Here is a 20760-nt window from a genome sequence, read left to right on the forward strand (position 1 = left end):
TTCCGGGAGCCTAGACTCCAGTGAATGGAGACAGACAGAAGAAGATTATATGTAAATTCTACAATATGGGAAGTGGTCAGTGTTATTGGAAAAGGTAAAGCAACAGAACAAGGTAGATGGGATTGGGAAAGTTAAGAACAGAGGGCAGGGTGCCCATGGTTGGCCTCACCTACAAGGTGAGTTCTCAACCAAGGTGTACAGGACGCAGACATTTGGCTATATGGGAAAGACTGGTTCTGGGGGAATATGCAGAGTACATCATGAGAAACGCTGGACTGGAAGAAACACAAGCTGGAATCAAGATTGCCGGGAGAAATCTCAATAACCTCAGATATGCAGATGACACCACCCTTATGGCAGAAAGAGAAGAGGAACTAAAAAGCCTGTTGATGAAAGTGAAAGAGGAGAGTGAAAAAGTTGGCTTAAAGCTCAACATTCAGAAAACGAAGATCATGACATCCAGTCCCATCACTTCATGGGAAATAGATGGGGAAACAGTGGAAACAGTGTCACACTTTATTTCTGGGGGCTCCAAAATCACTGCAGATGGTGATTGCAGGCATGAAATTAAAGGACGCTTACTCCTTGGAAGAAAAGTTATGGCCAACCTAGATAGCATATTCAAAAGCAGAGACATTACTTTACTGACTAAGGTCAGTATAGACAAGGCTATGGTTGTTCCTGTGGTCATGTATGGATGTGAGAGTTGGACTGTGAAGAAGGCTGAGCACTGAAGAATTGATGCTTTTGAACTGTGGTGTTGGAGAAGACTCTTGAGAGTCCCTTGGACTGCAAGGAGATTCATCCAGTCCATTCTGAAGGAGATCAGCCCTGGGATTTCTTTGGAAGGAATGATGCTAAAGCTGAAACTCCAGTACTTTGGCCACCTCATGCAAAGAGTTGACTCATTGGAAAAGACTGTGATGCTGGGAGGGATTGAGGGCAGAAGTACAAGGGGACGACAGAGGATGAGATGGCTGGATGGCATCATTGAGTCGATGGAAATGAGTTTAAGTGAACTCCGGGAGTTGGTGATGGACAGTGAGGCCGGGTGTGCTGCTATTCATGGGGTCGCAGAGTCAGACAGGACTGAGCGACTGAACTGAATTGAACTGATGACTGACTGACATGTTGGATGAAGAGCAAAGTGGTCGGAACATCTAGATCAGAGACATAGGCAGGAATGAGGGGCAGTGTGGGAAATGAGGGGTCTGAGAAAGAAGACCGGGAGTGACAAGTCATTATAAGGATGTCTGGCTTTTACTCTGAGGGAAATGAGATGACATTGCAGTGTTTTGGCCAAACTGGTGCCATGATTCATCTAATAATACTCACCAAAAATGAACAAACAAAAAGAAGCAGCAAAAAAACCAGGTCACTCCGATAAACCTATCCAGATTGTGACAAGTAGAAAATTAAAAGGTGGAAATCCTGAGGTGAGGTTGAAGATGGTAAAGGTTCCCTGTGCACTCAGAGCAGGGCAGGAGCTGCAAAGATTCAGTCTTTGGAAGGCAGATCCAGCCAGGTCCTGGTGACAGGAAGTAGGGGAGAACAAGGACAGTCAAGTATAATAGAATGTGTACAATTTTCTTTAAAACTGTGAAAAAAATGAACTGCTTTACAACACAAAGGCTTACAGGCTTAATTGTGGCAAGAATTTTAAAGTGTCAAATATAGAGCTATTCTTTTACAAAAGCTAATGATCTAAACTGACAGATGGTTTAAGTAATTTACAAAGAGGACTAGCAAATAATTCGTAAAATCCAATACCTGTAATTTACCCTTTCAAAAGTTGGTCATATAAATAGGAAAATATCAGTTTTTTGACAGAAAATTGGGTTATGATAAGATTATCCTGAATACAGTTGTTTGGAAATATTTTTGTCATGGTTGTATGATTTCATTGCTGAAAACCATGTCAATGTTTCCTCTGTAAAATGGGTTATATCTGAACACCTGAAAATTGTAAATAGATTTTTCCTAGGAGTTAAACACCTTCCAAACATAGTATGTCAGAATTACTTTTCATTTTTATCTGAATGTCTTTTTTTTAGTTCTGGTGAGCTTTTATAACCAAAAAGCAAAATAAACTGAATTTAATACTAAACTTATGAAATGCTGAAAGCAAAAATTGTTTACACATTTTGGAGGGCATTGAATAAACATCTTTCAAATTCTGAAGTTGCTTGGAAAATTTATATTTTCTTCCTTCAAAAACATTGATCTTATATGAAGGAGATTAATCATGAACAACTTCTGACACCTCCTAGAACATATTCTCATAAGTTAACTTTTAAAAATAGTCTCTGCTTGCCATTTATAAAAGAAAATGTTCATAGTTTAAGGCTCAGTGAAAGCATCACCTCCTCTTCTCCTTCATCCTGTTCTTACATCTTCCTTTGACCTTCCATGGCAATTGTCCTGTATTTTTATTAACTAGACTTGCATCTAGTTATTTTAAGTTCTTCCACCCTATCACCTATAAACTCTTCCAGGACTAAGACTGTGATTATTAATTATTAAATTATTACAGAATTATCAAATTCATTTGCTAAATAAAGGCATTACATCTCTAAAACACTGTGATGCTGCCGTGTACTTTAGTACAGTTAGTTTTTTCTAATAGTAGTAGCAGTGGTATTTTTATAATATTTAACACTCACCAGACTTACCTGGGCACTTTGTACTTACCACCTTCCGTAATATTTACAGGAACCCTTTGAAGTAGGTGTTATTATTGTCTCCATCTTATTATAGAGGAAACTGAACCACAGTAATTTAGTGACTTCCCAAAGTGTTATTTTCATTATTGTTATTTCAGTTTAAATGAAGACACTAAAATTTGAAGTCAGTTTCAGAATACACATTCATAACCATGGTGTATAGGGCTTCCCAGGTGGGACTAATGGTAAAGCATCTGCCTATCAATGCAGGAGACATAAAAGACGTGGATCCGGTCCCTGGGTTGGGAAGATCCTCTGGAGCAGGGCATGGCAACTCCCTCTAGTACTCTTGTCTGGAGAATCCCAGACACAGGAGCCTGGTGTCTAGAGTCCCTAGGGTCTCAGAGAGTAGTTCAGGACTGAAGCGACTTGGCACGCAGGCAAACATGGTGTACACTGCCTCTTGATGCTCTTCCCCTGGGATTATACTGCTTATACAAATGCTACTGCATATACTTGGGCCCCATGGGTTTCTCCTCACCTTCCAAAAAATAAAAAAATAAAAAAGAATATTTCCTGTCCATGAAGCATAAATAGGAAGGCAACCTATCCAATCCAGACATTGTCAGGAATGAAACTTCTCAGCAAGAGGGGCTGCTCTTTCATAGGTAGGGAGGTCCCCACTTAGGGAAAGAACACAGACCCAAATACCAGGCCTGCTGATCACTTGCTGGATGACTACTGGTGAAACAAATGTCTCAATTTTCTTATCCATTTCATGAGGATATTAACAAAACTAGTTAACTATGGACTGTATGTTAATATGGATATTAACTATGGACTGTGCTATTATACACTTTGTTGTTGTTTCGTCTCTAAGTCATGTCCGACTCCTTGAGTTCCTATGGACTGTAGCCCGCCACGCTCCTCTGTCCAGGGGATCTTCCTGAACCAGGGATTGAATCCATATCGCCTGCATTGGCAGGCATATTCTTTACCACTGAGCCACCAGAGAAGCCCAGTATACCCTTTAAAAGATAATATTTGTGAATGGCCAGGTGAGAAGAAAAGAAACTTACAAGAGCTGGCAAACTAAAAATTTTTATTCAGATTGTTTCCTACTACATAAAAGCTAACTAATGATCTTTGCTATTTTTATAACTGTCTCTCAAGAATTGAATAACAGTGACGTCTTTCTCATCATGGTATTGTTGCCCGTTGAACTATTTCAGGCCTCCCTCACAGCTCAGTTGGTAAAAGCATAAATATTATTCCAATTTAAGTTACATGTAAACTAGTCTGACTATTAATTGCACATAGATCAAGTTTAACATATAAAGGGAAAATATGAAAAATCAAAGGAATCTTGCTTGCATGCTTAGTTGCTCAGTCATGTCCAACTCTTTGTGACTTCGTGGACTGTAGCCCACCAGGCTCCTCTGGCTATGTGATTTCCCAGGCAAGAATACTGGAGTGGGTTGCCATTTCCTCCCCAAAGGATCTTCCCAACCCAGGGATCAAAATTGTGCTGTCTGTGTCTCCTGCATTGCAGATCGATTCTTTACCTGCTGAGCTATACTAGCATAAAATGGAGTGTGAAGTCTTTAGAAGCTGAGGATTAATATTCTCAAATGACAACATTCAAAGCAGGAAGAAAAAAAAAAGTGTGATGCATGAAAGTCTCCTCCTGCTATTGTCTCTTTCCATGAAAATGCTTTATTTTCAGAAATCATTCATCATCTTAACTAAGATATGCCATGCGACCACCCCTCATCTCTAGGAAGGCTGGGAAATTTCACACTTCTCAAAGGGGAATAAGCTTAGTCATTGACTTGAATCTCTGCTGCTCTCCAAGTGGACTACCTTCCCGGACAACATCGTTGCCCACTTGAAACCAAAGTATTTTAATGGCTTTGTTAGCTAGAAAAAAAGGGCTGAAGACACTAACACAGAAATGTTTAAACAGGTCTTTTCAGCAATCCAATAATTACTTCAGATGCAATGTATTGAGAATTTTAAATAGCTATAATACAAGCCAACATTTTAGAAAAGAAATGCTTCAGTAAAACCAAGTTGCTGTTGTGATAGTTAAAATATGAATCTCTATATACTCAACGATTATAGTTTACTTTTAGCCCATAGAGAAGAGGATTACATCATGAATTAACTTGGGAAATTCTCTAAGGTCATTCAATAGAGCTCTGGGGAAAAAATGCTTTTAATATCAGATAAGGGTTGTTGTATTGAATATAATTTGTTTTATGTATTATGTTAGAAAATATGTAACTATTATAGGAAATTACTGAAATGGAGTGTTAGCTTATAATATCAATAGCTTGGAATTAAGGTGAGTGAAATAACTTCTTGGCAGCAATTTATGTTTGGAAGTTGTATTTTCCATAAATGCTAGGTATAAATATTAGCAGAAAAATGCATTTATCATATCAAGTATAGTACAAAAAGCTGCTTCTCTTTTTCCTGTGATTTTAGATTTCTCATTAAAGAAGCTAAATTAGGTAATTTGTCATTATAGTTGCAACTATATATTAGATTGTTTGTGTTTTAGCATTATAAACAGTCAAATCCCATAACTAGCTTCGGGATAGAAAAATCTAATAGTAGAAATATAGTTCTTACCTGTACTCAACAGCTGATTAAAATGCACATATTAATCATTTATACCTTGAGTTCCTAAATAGCTTCTCTGTTAAACACAATTTACATAGGTAATGAATGAATATAAAACTATATAAAATCATGTAAAAACATATTAGAGTAAGGTATCATATTTCTGAATTAATCAAAATAGGATTTAGAAAATTAATTGGCAACATGCAATTTTAAACTTTTAATTTTATATTGGAGTATAGCCAATTAATAGTGTTGTAATAGCTTCAGATGGACAGCAAAGGGACTCAGCCATACATATACATCTATCCATTCTCCCCCAAACTCCCCTCCCATCAAAACTGCCACATAACATTGAGCAGTTTCCTGGACTGTATAGTAGGACCTTGTTTTTCATCCATTTAAAATACAGCTGCATGTAAATTTGATCCTAAACTCCCTAACTATCCCTATCCCCATACAACCATAAATTTAGTCTGTAAGTCTGTGAGTCTGTTTCTGTTTTATAAATATATTCATTTGTATCATTTCTTTTTAGAGTTTGCAAATAAGGGATGTCATGTGATATTTCTTCTTCTCTGTCTGACTTACTTCACTCAGTATGATAATCTCTAGGTCCATCTATGGGCAACATACATTTATTATAAATGCTAATTTATAATACATCTAAGCTCTTGAATTTTTACATAATTTCCGGCCAAGTTTTAAACTAATATTTGGGTCTGAAATCTTTTTCAACCCCTATCTGTTACAGGCAGTAAGCACAGATCCCGTCCCAGTTAAATTACACTATGACAAATCTCATGACCAGGTCTGGGTGCTCAGCTGGGGTACAATGGAAAAGACTTCTCCAACACTACAGGTAAGTCCCTTTCGGTGTGTCTGAGAAAATGATGATCTTTAAAACTTTCAGTATCTAATTGGGCATTTAACCATTTAACAATGATGTTCTTTCATCTAGATCTTCACAGAAAGTAAAAAAAAAATGTTTATACAAAAATACATTTTTGGTTAGGAAATATTTTAATTTAGATGTTCCAAACATTAGATTTATATGCCAAAGGAATATACAAATATATAATGACAAAGCTGAAGCCACTGCATGGAGGGTGGGGTGATTATCATGGATTGTTTGGCAATTTCCAGCTTCCCTCGAATTTTCTTGTTTTCATCTCTCTAGAAAGGGATGTGGGGAGTGTAGCTTGTGAAGTAGAGCCCGGGAGAGTTAGACAGAGTCTCAAAGCAGGTCTTCAGTTTTCTCCAAACACACAGGATTTCACTATCTGACTGCTGGTTCACTTCTAACTGGGGAATACTTACTGTCATTTTTGTAGAATTTGCTTATGATTTGAAATTGACAGATGTATATATACATATACATACACATTTTGACAATGACTTTTGTAGGAATGTTAAGAATCATCCCACACATTATATAACCATCTAAAAATGGGTTATTTTCCCCTGAATGTCTAGTAAAAATATGCTAATAAGATTTAGTAAATTTTTAAAATATTTGCTGGGTAGAAGTGAAAGGTTAGTCTCACATCTAAAAATATAATATAAAATGTAGTATTTGAGAATCACTCAAAATATGACATACAATAAAATTTATTTACATGAAGAATGTGTGTTTGTGCATTTATGTATGTATAAGACAGATAGATGATATATAAATAGGTGATAGATAAGTTGGTGATAGATAGATAAACAGATATATAGATACATTGGCAGGAATAACAGGGTCTCTGAATCAGAGAACAGACTGTCTCTAACCCTTGGAACCTGTTAGCATTTATTCTGCAGCCCCTATCCCCACGGGGTGATGCAGTGAGAGTTGAGAGTCACCCTGAATAACTAGCACAGTCCTACTGACTCAAATCATGAGCCTCTAAGTTATTTTAGGTGGCTAGCACCTCAGTCCACCATCTCATGTGAGAAATAGAGATTGTTACTCTGAAATATATTCAAATCTTCTCCTGGAGTAGAGGAGTATGTCAGTATCCTGGCAATGTAGTAATTGGTTCAGAGGAATTAAGTCCCTAAATCTCTCAGGAGCAATACTCCATCTCCAACTTTCAAACGCATTTTTGCTATGCCATCATCTTTTAAGCAAACTTTTTTGCTCAGAAAGACATGACTCAGCAGAAATGTCAAAATATGTATGGATAATTGTCTCCCAATAAGATTATCATGAAATGTCTTCCAAAATAATGGGATCGAAGATTTATTTGAAAAAGAGAACTGATTTTCCTTTGGAAAAAATGAATTGAAACCGAACACCATGTCAAGCTCTCAGTTTCGCTAGTGTCCCTGTGCCATGATGGTGAAAGTCTTACATCTAGAGACTGCTAGGTTATGAGGCTAGGAAGTACTTTTTTGTTCTAATATTTGTATCTTATAATGTTGCCCTCTTAAACTTGAACATGCACAACATTTTATCAAGGATCTGAAAGCCCTTCTCTGTGTTTTCATGTTGAAAATATAACTAAATCTGTATGTCTTTGTCCAGTCTGAAAGCAATATTTATTATTTTATGTGATATTTATAATTGATTAATATAAACCCATAAACTGTCATAATTTTAAGTATTTAAGACAATGATTTTCCATCTACTGTTTGAAAGATAAAGTCTTAAAGATTTATCATAATTATGTTTTTTCTTTTCAATGGGCATTTATATCTTATGAAAACTTAAATTCCATAAAATTCTAAAATTCATGTATCAGTCATCTGCCGTTTTACGACGTAAATGCAGTGTCTATACTACAAATACACAACAATTTGACAAGTAAATATCTCCAGTGAACAACTTGGAATAAAGTCCTTGCATTCTTCTACTGGTCTGGACATAAGCCCAGTCAGATGAGGCAACAGTGGGAAGTGGTATCTCTGTTTACTGCAGGCATCGCACACAGAGAGGCAGGCAGCAGCACATTCTTAGAAATGAGCCAGGATTTTTGCAAGATTGCACCTATTGATCAAAGTGCATCCCAGATCAGTCTGTGTCCTTGCAGTCAGTAGACTCAGTCCCGAACCTGGCAAATCACCACTTCCAGCTCAATTCCAGGAGCAAGAAGGGCCTAGACCCATCAGGGGAAATAGTCCAGACTGAAGGGAACTGGGGGTGTGGCTTTGCATATTTTACAGTCTAAGACAATGACAAGTGCAGAAGAGAGGTTCAGTTAATCAGCCTTCAGGAGTGTGAATGATGTGGGATGCAATACACACATTATAGTATTGTTTGAGTATTAAATTCTGTGATGCCTGTAAACTACTTAAAACACATATTAACACATAGCAAGCTCTCATATTATTACTGCTGTTGTCAGTCAGTACTATTATTAATTTCAAATGCATCTACATGCATAATGAGAAATATATACCTCTGTACAGCCTAATGGAAAACAATTTGGAGAGTTCCTTTGTTATAACCTTGTTGAGTTTTATTATAGTCTTGTACACATTATTATAAGTGGCTGAAGTCCAGTGAGGACTTTCTCACTGATACACATTAATAAGATAACCATGAATAAAATAGGTACAATGACTTTAAAGTTTAACCACGTACATTGGTTCTCTCTTCCTGGGCACATGGCAGGGGAGAAGGGTATCTTTTCGGTTGGGTGGAGCCATATGATTAGTTCTGGCAAAATAAGTCTGCCATGAATAGAAATATGCAAGGTAGTTGGCTATTCTTTCTTCATGGAAAACAGAATAAAAATACTAAAAGCAATAGATATCCTGCCAAAGACCTCTGGGAAAGTAACAGGTATAAAACAAAATGTTTATTTTTAAAAAATAAAGAAGCAGTAAAGAAGTAAGGATTTGTTTCTGTTCTGTTTTGGTTTTTGATTGTAACATGACTGAACCTATCTTGACTGTTATAATAATTAGTCTATTTTCTTGAACTTGGCAATTTCCAATGGAACTCAATGAAAGTATAATCATTGCAATGAAGAAAAATTAACCTTTCGGGGGAAAAAACTAAAAGTAAAAATGATATTTACTTCTGTCTTAAAAACCAAAGGAAGACACTCAGTTTTGAGGGAGAAAAGTCTATTAGGCAGCCAATAGTTTAGGATGTTTAATTTGGTAACCACATGTAGAAAGGGTTTAAAAGAAGTAAAATAAAGGCAAGAAAGTACATACATTAAAAGGCTCATACAGAACAATGGCTATGGAGAAGAGACAGTAGGACAAATGTGGAGGTATGAGAAATCAGAAGGAAAAACAAATAATTTGGTGCAAAATGGGATAAAAGAGCTTAAATGTAGTGATCTTTTCTTTAAAGAAATATGAAAGTTTTAAAATCAATTAATGGTGAATATTTGAAAAAAATCTCTGATTAAAGTTGCTTAAATCTATTATTTTCAATTTATTAAAGGAAAAAAATAAAATATAATGCAACCTAAGATTTCTAACATCAAAAATATTTTAAATGATATATTTTGGAGTTTTCTGTCCTATGTTTCCAACTATGTTCTATAGGAGGGGAGTTTTTTACATATCATTTACTCCCCAATAATGCTATGAAGGAAGGAAGGAAAAGGGAGGAACAAAGAAAAAGAAACAAATTTAATAATTTTCATCATATGCATGCTTGTTTTTATATTTCTTATTAAAGCAGTAACATTTTTATAATATAGAAGTTATCAATGTGCAAATTTATTTTATATTTTAAGCAGAAATTGTTCAAAAAAACATTTTCCATTTTTTCCTTTTTAGAAACAGAAGTTTCTACATTGAAATAAGCAAACAGAATTCCAATTTGCTTAATAATACAGTAATATTAAGGTTTAAAATAAAGAGGCTATGCAAACAAATGCCAAAGGTTTATTTCATCTCTGATCCTATTAAGGACATGCTTGGCCAGGATCTAAACACAATGTTCTGTTTAGGTGATAACCCTGGCCAGTGGGAATGTACCACACCACACCATCCACACCCAGCCTGTGGGGAAGCAGTTTGACAGGGTGGACGATTTCTTCATTCCCACCACCACACTCCTCATCAACCACATAAGGTGAGCAATCTGATGAGCATCATCTTTTAGATTTCTCTCTAATTTTGATAGAAAGTCATGGGGAAGCACCAAAAGAAAAATTCTGTTATACAACAAATACACACATAATTGCACTCTGATTAACTTTGTTTCATCTGCTTGATGAACTTTTGCTTATCAACATTAGTGATGAATTTTCTGTATTCTAGTCCCTTTTATATATAGTGGAGAATTGAATTTATAAAGGTATGGTTGCATTTTTAAATCAGTTTTACATTTAATATTTTTTGCAAATTGTCTTTAAGTTCTTCTGGTTAGGTTTTTGCAAGATGCTAAAATTTGAACTTGGTTGAGTTCATTTCAGAGAAGAGAACCACTCTCAGCAAAATCCGTTCAACTTATTATAATAACATTCTTGTATCATTTTACCCATAGAGAAACAAATATAACATTGTATCAGGATGTATAGTAAGTTGAAATGAAATATTTAAGGTCTGCACTTTGCGAAAACGTGTTTACTCATTCAGTCTCTCAGTGTATTCACAAGAAGTAAAAAAGTGAATACTTCTAACAATATCACTTTAGAGTATCACAGAAGTGGTTTAAATGTTTTAAGTGGGAGACTTTGGATATTTACAATTCCTAAAACTAATCAATATTTTATTGATTTATTGAAAAAATGTAAAATATTGCTTAGCAATATTAGTGAATCTTAACAAAGCTAATATTGTATTATCTTTTTCAAGGGAATTTGGTTGAGGGGAGACTGCATCACATATTTTATATGAGCCATTATTTGATCTTTGTGTATATTTGTTCCCCTTGAATTAAAGTGAAAATTCTCTTGTCTAAAAGTTGGATTTAAGAATTCTGAAACAGTACAAAATCAACTCGCAAAAATAAAAAGGGAAATTCATAAATAACAGTTGTGGCTCACAGTCAAGTTTTTATGTAGAAACTGTTCTTTGGGCAGCCATGAATATGTTTAAAAGAGTTTAATATATTTGTCAAGCAATTGTTTATTGTTTTCAGGATGCCGATTATGTCCCTCAGCAATAAAGTGATTATAATGTGCTTCACATTTATTAACTGTTTTCATGGAAAATAAGTCGAACTCAATGAAAATTCAGCATATTTGAAAAGCATTTGCATAAAGAAATAATCTTTAGGTCTGACTGCAAACACTGGAAGAGTTCAGAGACTGAAGAAATCAGCATAGAAACTGAAAACGGTCCCACCTGCTGAGATACCTAAAAATATGTAATGTTTTCATCCTTATTTGATGAGAACAAATTTTATTTAATTGACATTGTGTTATGTTTAATAAATATCCTTTTGCTATCTTCAAGTTGCTGATAAATTTTTACTAGTAAATCATTTAATATGTAGCATTTACTTTTATTTATCTAGCTATCCTATTCCCTATTATTGTGTTTAATATACTTAATATAGTTTAGTATAGTTAATATATATATTATCAACTTTGCTTATTTTTTAAAGTGTACTATTTATACAATTATTTGAGTCAAAATTCCTATATGTAACACTACTATGGTTAATAATATATCATTTGGAGTATTTTTTCCCTATAGCAAGTAAGTTATAAAATAGTTACCAGAGTTAAGAGTTTAACTTTGTCTGGATGCAGTAAACACCATGTGTGGTTCTGTGTTTGTATATATAATTGATATGCTGCCAGAACATATCTTTTTAGGGTCAGAATGATGACTACATAGCTGAAGTCAGAGGTAATAAATATTGGAAGATTATGTAAATAAGGTTAACACATGTAAAGCAAAATTTTTTGGTTATTTCTATATTTTATAATAAACACTGAAAAGTATTGCTTGAGGATATTTCTAAGTTCCTTTATTTCTTTTATACATATATAGACAAGTACATAGATGTTTTGACAATACTTGTAAGAATTCTAAATTAAATTATAGCAATTCTACCAGCATATGCATGCATACTTAGTCATTCAGTTGTGTCCAACTCTTTGTGACCTCATGGATGGTAGCCTTCCAGGCTCCTCTGTCCATGGGATTCTCCAGGCAAGAATATCAGAGTGGGTAGCCATCCCCTTCTTCAGGGGAATCTTCCTGACCCAGGGATCAAACCTAGGTCTCCTGCATTGCAGGAGCCACCAGCTCCTGAGTCACCAGGAAGCTCCACCAGTATAGAGTCCCAGTTTAAGGAATGTGAGTGATCATCATAATTCCTATTACATTTCAGAGTAATTATCACTATTACTAAAGTGAAGAGAAAGAGTAAAAATTAGCATGTATTTCCAAAAATAAACTGTTGAATATGTAAAGAATTTTTAACATGATAAGGATTTATTGCATATGAGGAGAACCTGAGGGATAAAGTCTTTTCTCCTAACAATTCATGAAACATTTTATCCTACCCAAATGTGGCTTGTGTTATGAGACTGCTCTTTTTATGAATTTCATTTTTCAGAATTTGAGACTATTTTCTGACTATTGTATTTGGTGTAAATTCTAGGCCAGATAGAAGGTCTGACGCATGATACATATTTAGTTAATATTAGTTCTCTTCCTCTGACCCTTAATTGTTACCAGACCCAGGTCTGGTTGCTCACTACTCAAAATCCATTAAAGAAGCCAGATTGGTGGAAAGGAAAGTTTGCTTTATTTTGAATGCTGGCAGGCAACCAGGGGAGAGGGTGAATGCTTGTCCAAAGACCAATTCCCTTGCCCAAACTTGACTGTCTGGGGGGCAAGAGCTTTTATAGACAGAGAAAGGGGAGTACAAGCAGAAACAGCACCATCAGCGCTGATAGTCATCTTGATATTGGTCATTTGTGGTCTAACCAGGGTCATCTTGATTGTTTTGGAAACAGTTAGTCTTTAGCTCCAGGGTCAGTTTGTTCCCATTTCTTTGAGGTCAGTTCTTGGAATCGTGGCAGCTCATGTCATGGCTACGACGTCTGGTCATTATGTTGTTAACTTCTTCCACCTTGTGGGGGTTTCAGTATCTATAAGACAGCTCACAGATATGGCTCCAAATATTATCTATAGCCTCTGAGGAAGGTTTCCTGCATAGCTCAGTTGGTAAAGAATCTGCCAGCAATGCTGGAGCCCTGAGTTCATTTCCTGGGTCTGGAAGATCCCATGGAGAAGGAAATGGCAAACGACTCCAGCATTCTTGCCTGGAGAATCCCATGGACAGAAGAGCCTGGTAGGCTACAGTCCATAGTGTCGCAAGAGTTGGAGAGTTGGATACGACTTAGCGCTATCTTTCTTTTGAGGAGGCACTACAGGTCCTTGACTATGTTTAAAGGGTAAACTATTATTTTTTGTTCTCCTTTGATGGTTTTCTATGTTTCTGCTTTTTTCTCACTTCTCTGATTAAACTTCTTTGACTAAAGCTTTTCCACAGACAAAAGGCAGGCTGAGGACATGGGGGCAAGGACCATAGGGTCCTGATCTGTTTCATCCTCACACTATTTCGCTTTTCTCTCAGATAGCCACTCTCTCATTTCAAATTATTTATATTCTGCATGTCTGAAAAGCTTCTGGCCAAGTGTCAGGATTTTATGTCTGTTGTTGAAACCTGAACTGTGTTCACCAGTGTTAAATAGAAATGTGGAAACAAAGATTTGGGTGAAGTGAAAAAGGGTAGTTTTTATTGATTTGTCAGGCAAACGAGGCCACAGCAGGCTAGTGTCCTCAAGACTATGACCTGCCCTGGAGTGGGTAGTGAGGAGTTTTATAGTGTGTTCATGGACCAGGATGTGATCAGCTTATGAATAACCAATATTAGTGCCAATAATGCCAATATTAGTTGGCATCAATGTGAAGTTTTAAGCATTGTCAACCTTCTGTTTTCAACCAGTCTAGGTTCTGTGTTCAGCAGTTCTCATCTGCTGGAGTCCACTTCCAATAAAACCAACTTGAGAATATGTGTCAGGTCTTTATCTGTATCTTTCAAGAAACTAGGAGTTTGGTTATTCTGCCATGTGGCTAATTTATAGTCTAAATTGTCATATTTCCTGGCCCAACAACTATTTTTTGTTTCTACATCTTCACATTTCCCCTTCTCTGCTGGTTCACATGGTAAACAATCTGCCTGCAATGCAGGAGATCACGTTTGGGAAGATTTCCTGGAGAAGGGAATGGCTACCCTCTCCAGTATTTTTGCTTGGAGAATTCCATGGACAAAGGAGCCTGGACAGCCCTTCAATAGGGTCACAAAGAGTCTGACATGACTAAGAAAGTAACACTAACTCTTGAGTCAGTGTTTAAAAGACAGAGACACAGGGACTTGTGCAAGGTTTTGTGTCCTTAGCCCTTCAAAACTGGTAGGCACTTAATTCATGTTTCTCATAAGAATAGAAATAAAGAAGTAAGTGTTACACTTGTTCCTAAATCTGACTACATAGTATTGAGGGAGGATGGTATTTCTTATGCACCCGATTTCTCAGCAGCTAACACAATATCTGAGAGGTGGTGGGCACAGCATCAACCACACAGGAATGGTTATATGTGTGGAAGCAGTAAGTAGCAGTAAGAGGAACTTATGTCTCTTGACAGATCCCAGCCTGATTGTCCCAGCAACACCATTTCCCACTGGCTATTGTGAATTCAGCTTAATTCCTTTCTTTCCAGGAACTGGGACAACATAATGTGTTAATATTAAGTTACCCATAATAGAAATGTCAGAACTACTCATAATCTGTACTGTAGCAAGGGCTGCACTGTGATTAGCTACAGTTTTGCTAAAAGTTTTTTGTTGTTGTTTTCTCTCTGCTTTGTTTCTTCTTTATTTTCTTTCTTTCTTTCTTTTCTTTCTTTCTTTTTTTTTTTTGATCTATAATTCTCAGGCTTCTTTCATCTGTAAAGTAAATAAAAATCAAAGAACTTTAGAGAAAACAACTTCCTAATTCTATATTAAAAGATTGATAGTTATAATCATGCAGTTTAAAAAACAAAACAAAACTAAGTCTTCACAAAATTGGGAAAGTCATTCAACTTTTAAGACAATTTGAAGTTCTCAGCACTTTAAAATTTCTTCAGAGCCTGAAGTAGGTCTGTTTCCTAGTAGTCTGAGGAATTTGAATTTCAGGATATTAATTTCCATTTTTATAAATGCCTGAGAATGGAATCTGGTACCACTGAGTCATCCAATTCCCTAACTGAATTCCACCCCATTCTGAGTGACATTGCCCAGGCTTCGTACTATTACTTCTATTCATATATTACTCTATCGCAGGAGAGCTTAGAAGAGGTTATTATTGAAAATACCTTCTTTGGGTTTCATTTATCCATTCTTTCTCTATAAGAATCAAAAGATTAACCTGTGTCTGGACTAAACCAGACATAGTGGTAATACATACAGTTGACTGAAATCAAAATGGTCTCTAAACTGTTGTGTTCTGGCTAATGAACCAAGCTTGCATTCTTGTCTCTTTCTTGAATGTGAGTGCTTGTCCAGGAGATGGTTCAAAAATACTCTCGAGAAGCATGCAGCCATTCTATATGCCTTGTATTTATTAGCTGTAGTTGTGAGTATAGTTTTGTTGAACTAAACTTCCTGAAAGATGAGAGAGGGCAGTTACTCTTCTGCCTCACCCAGAAAAGTAATTCCTAAGCTTCTGAAAGGGACTGATTAACACTTTTTGACTATAAGTTTACAGGTTATTAAAACTCCATAATAGATATTTGGTTAATCCATTTCCCAAATATTTAGAGAAAATATAAATCACTTGAAATTTAATTAATAAAACAAGATTTTCTGATGTTTATTAAAATATGTTGATTTCAATTATTCCACAATTATAAGCCTTTTTGCTTTCAAGTAAGAATAAAATGGGTTTTCCTTGTAGCTCATCTGGTAAAAAATCTGCCTGCAATGTGGGAGACCTGGGTTCTATCCCCGGGTTGGGAAGATCCCCTGGAGAAAGAAAAGACTACCCACTCCAGTTATCTGGCCTGGAGAATTCCCATGGACTGTATAGTCCATGGGGTTGCAAAGAGTCAGACACAACTGAGCGATTTTCACTCATGAATAAAACATTTCATGTCTCATGTTCTGTTACTTTTTTCAAAAATAGGTCCACTGCATATTCAACAAATGACATATTTTTCACATTAATAATTCATTGTGCATTTCAGTGAACTGGCAATGTATATTAAATAGGCATTCTTTTTTTAGACTGGCAGTTAATAGAAAATTTTCTTTAAAAACCTTAAATTTCAACAAGTCGTTAACAAACCATGAATCATAGCTCTAAAGTTGGAAAGATTATGTAGTTCTAAGATGTGTATTCTGTAATGACCTGAAAAATATAAATTTCTTACATGAGGAATTTCAATTTGAACTCAAAACAAGTCTCCAGATAGGTAAAAAGTTAAAAGAGACTATTACATATGAAAATGTGTGTGCAATTCTCAGAAGATTAAATTATGTCTATTTAATGTCATAAAAATTGAAATTATAATTCATTATCTTTTTAATCAAAAGTACTCTACAAATGTAAAGCAAATGTTTATTATTTTACTCATAATTTGTATCTAAAGAACTAAGTTATTATATCATTATATATATATATGTTTGAATTGTATAGCTTACTACTTTTAATTTCTTATGATATGGCCAATGCATGGGAATTTAATAACTTTCATTATCAATTTTTTAATTAGCCAGAAATTAAAAAGTAATTTAAAAATAATAATTTTTTTTTTTTTGAGAAGAATGGTTGTGTTACAATGGCTGGGTTACACATCAAATCTCAGAGAGAATGGATATTAACATAATTGATTGTGTTTTATTTGGAGGGCCATTCTGGAGGCAGAAAAGTTTAAATGTCAGTTTCCTGTTGTAGTATCTGTAATTATTGCAACTTTCTGTGCAAATGCTATTAGAATTTGTCTACATAGAATAAAAACAATAAATTTGACAGTAATTTATTATTTACCACATTTTTAAAAATCTCTGAATGAAAACTGAGGGTAATGAGAATTGACATGATAGAAGGCAAAACTAATGAAGAGGCAGAGAGTCAGGCAAAGAGTGAAGGAATATTTCCACCGGATCTCCTATGAAAAATCTTAGATAATTCTTCCAAAACTGATTTTTTTGGTAGTAGATGGGGGGGGGGGGGGTGAAAGTGATTACTACAAAGGACCAGTGTAGTTCAGAGCAGAGGACTTTGATAAAACTTAGTGCAAGACACTGAGAAGGCCAGAAAGTAAAACTACAACAAATACAGAAATTAGCAGAATTCTTTTTGGAAGATTGAGTTGTCATGAATAACAAAAGAATAAAGATTACTGCCAACATATTTTTACTTAGATAAAAGGGCACAGCTAACATTTAGGCTACTTAGAGCTCTAAGTAGAAATTCTTAATATTTTCACTGACTAAAATAGTACCTTTGATACAATTGAAAACAGATTTCAATTGATGAAAAAAGATGTATTTACAGTCTGACCCTCGTAACCTCTGCAAATCATACCTCTCTTATCTCTTGTCCTCTCTCAAACTGGAGGGCAGCTAGAGTTTAATCCCAACTGGTTCAAATAGGGCAATCTCAGTTGGCACAGAGGATGCTTAGAGTAATACAAGAAATAAATCATTTCTGATTTATGTATCTACTTCAGAACTTGTTCTGTAAAAGTCAGAAGGGAAGATAGTAACTTAGGCAACACTATCGCTATTTAAGATGTTTTAAAAATCTTGCCTGCACTTGAAATCATCCCTCAATACCACCATTTGAACTTACTGCCTAGAATTTCAAACTACTTCCCCTGATTGTTTGGATTACATTTCTCTAGAAATCTACCTATAAAGTACTTCTATTTCTTGAGAGGAAAACAAAGCAGTTTCGCGGAGATTGGGTTAGGGTTAGTCTTAGAATTAATGGATATAGTTGGAAGGTGTGTGTGAGTGTGTGTGTATTTCAATGAAGGATTACATGGCAAACAATAAGATGAACAGAGTGTATCAGTGCATCACAGTGAGAGGTAGACCTTGAAAGCAACCAGCACTTACATAAAAATCTGAAAATGACAGTCTCCAAAGTTTTGTCTTCCTCTGGACTTGACCTTCTAATGAAAGCAGACAAATAAACAATGAGAGTCCCTAAATTTCCTTGATACTCCTCACTTCCCTATCACATACCCCAGGGGTGAAACAGATTCCAGTGAATGTCTCAGCTTGGATAGAGAGTTCAGGAATCTTATGAAAGTGGACCTCAGGGAAGGTCCACTTTGTGTGGGCTGAAAAGGACAAAGGTGGTAACTGGAGATACTCTTTTAGGTCACTGAAAAGTTGAATGAGTGCTTGCAAAAAATATGGCAGTGACAGTCTAAGGGCTTATCCAGAATCTGATCTGACATAATCTCTGCACAGCCAATGGCTGTGTCTCCACTCAAGGAGCAGGCACCATTCTGGTAGTCTGCAGAGAGGTCTACAGCACTCTTTTTCTTTATAAATTATAGCAAGAAAATGATTACGAACAGATTGGTTTCGATATATGTTTCCTTAAAGCTTCTCCAAGGGAACAATAAACATTCTGTGAAAGTTAAAGTATATCATCCTCCTCATATCTTAAAGCAATCTGTTAAAGCAAAATTGTATATATATATATATATATATATATATATATATATATATATATATATATATATATATATTTGGCTGGCCATATATCAAGAGAACTCTATACTTGTGACTTGATTTATGGACAGGCCAGGTGTATGAAGATACAGTTTTAGCACTAAAATTGTCTCATTACATCAAAAGCCAAACACATCAGAAACTGAAAATATCAGTTGTTTCATGCCTTTTTAGGAAAAGTATACCATCAGAATGAAGAGCAGCAGTTAAAATTGTTTCCAAAAATGATTCCTAGATAATGATCTTGCAAAATCACTGTTCAGTGAGGTTCAATTTTTCTATTGCTCCCTTCCTTTTATATGCTAATTCCTTCCACAGACAGAAATAAACTAACAGAAAGTATTATAAATTTTCAGGAGCTGCAACTTTTTCTATCTAGCTCTGCTTCTAGTGAATATTTGAAACACTTGGAAATCCTGAAATCATGACCTTTGCTTTCTCAGCTTCTCTGAACTTCTTCCTTCCTTGTCTGCTCTATGAAAACACAAACTCTAGATCGTCAGGACTTCTTGAACTCTTAGACTCTCAGGGCCTAGTGTGCTATCTTTACCAAATAAAAAAAGGCAGATATAAATTGTTTATTAAGCAAATCTGTACTTTCAATACTACATATCCCAGGTGACTCAGTGGTAAAGAATCCGCCTGCCAATGCAGGAGATGCGGGTTCAATCCCTGGGGTGGGGAGATCCCCTGGAGGAGGAACTAGCAGCCCACTCCCATATTCTCACTTGGGAAGTCCCATGGACAGAGGAGCCTGATGGGTTGTAGTTCCTGGGATCACGAGTCAGACACGACTGAGGGCACGCACATGCAATTGATTGTTGGCATATGCTCCAGGATTCTTACTAGGGTTCAAAGTTTCTTCTATTCAAACATGTGATAACTTTCTTCACCTTATTTCTAAAGGAGTAAACACACTACTGGTTAACTGGATTTGGTTTTATTTTAAACAGCACTTCCCATATTCTTTGGCATATTGGTAAACCCACACATGGAGAATAAAATGCCTAAGACAGAAAATTACTGAGTGCTTGCAGCCTAGTGTTGTGTGTGTTTTGTGTGTGTGTGTGTATGTGTGTGTGTGTGTTCAGTTAGCTATATGCATTATTTCTTGAGTGAGATAATGTTGTCTGATCCCCTACTTGGTCTCTGCCCCTTATTAACAGGCTCTATCTGAGTCTTATAAGGAAAGAGCCCAAGATAGATGAACCAAATAGACCAACCCCTGTTTGACAGAATATTCACTTAGGTTACTATTCTTTATTAGTATATAATGTAATATTTATCCCTTATAATATTTTTGTCATATGGGAAACAAGTGAAAGTGAAAGTTGCTCAGTCGTGTACAACTCTTTACAACGCCATAGACTATACAGTCCATGGAATTCTCCAGGCCAGAATACTGGAGTGGGCAGCTTTTCCCTTCTCCAGGGGATCTTCCCGACCCAGGGATCAAACTCAGGTCTCCCGTACTGCAGACAAATTCTTTACCAGCTGAGCCACAAGGGAACTCCAGGTTGGATTTAAAAGCAATGTATATTTGAAATCTATGTATTCCATTATTTTTAAAAAAGAAAAGTTTTGTACAGGTATGATTAGCAGACTCCAAGCTCTAGATTTTAATAAAGCCTCTGACTAGATTAATTCTACAGCATTTTTTACTGAAGAAATCAATGGAGCACTAATAACATGTAATTTAGAAACACTCCACATCACAGATCTGCCTCTCAAGTTTTATTACGCAAAGTAAAATACCTCTTGCTTCTTCCCTCAGAGGTCCTTATGCTAACTCATCAAAGTGATCCGTAAAACACAGAG

The 20760-nt window shown here is 35.8% G+C and overlaps 1 protein-coding gene across 3 annotated transcripts in view; it reads left to right on the top strand.

Moving 5' to 3' along the window:
- The window catches only part of FSTL5 (follistatin like 5), an 839965-nt gene that overhangs the window by 760804 nt on the left and 58401 nt on the right, over positions 1-20760 (top strand). For all 3 annotated transcript variants that reach the window (XM_068990059.1, XM_068990060.1, XM_068990061.1), the window contains 2 exons: positions 6046-6153; positions 10193-10317. In XM_068990059.1, coding sequence (XP_068846160.1) covers positions 6046-6153; positions 10193-10317 — 233 coding nt within the window. The remainder of the gene's footprint in view (positions 1-6045; positions 6154-10192; positions 10318-20760) is intronic.

This window comes from Capricornis sumatraensis, chromosome 17, assembly GCF_032405125.1.
Source record: "Capricornis sumatraensis isolate serow.1 chromosome 17, serow.2, whole genome shotgun sequence".
NCBI classification, from domain to species: Eukaryota; Metazoa; Chordata; class Mammalia; order Artiodactyla; family Bovidae; genus Capricornis; species Capricornis sumatraensis.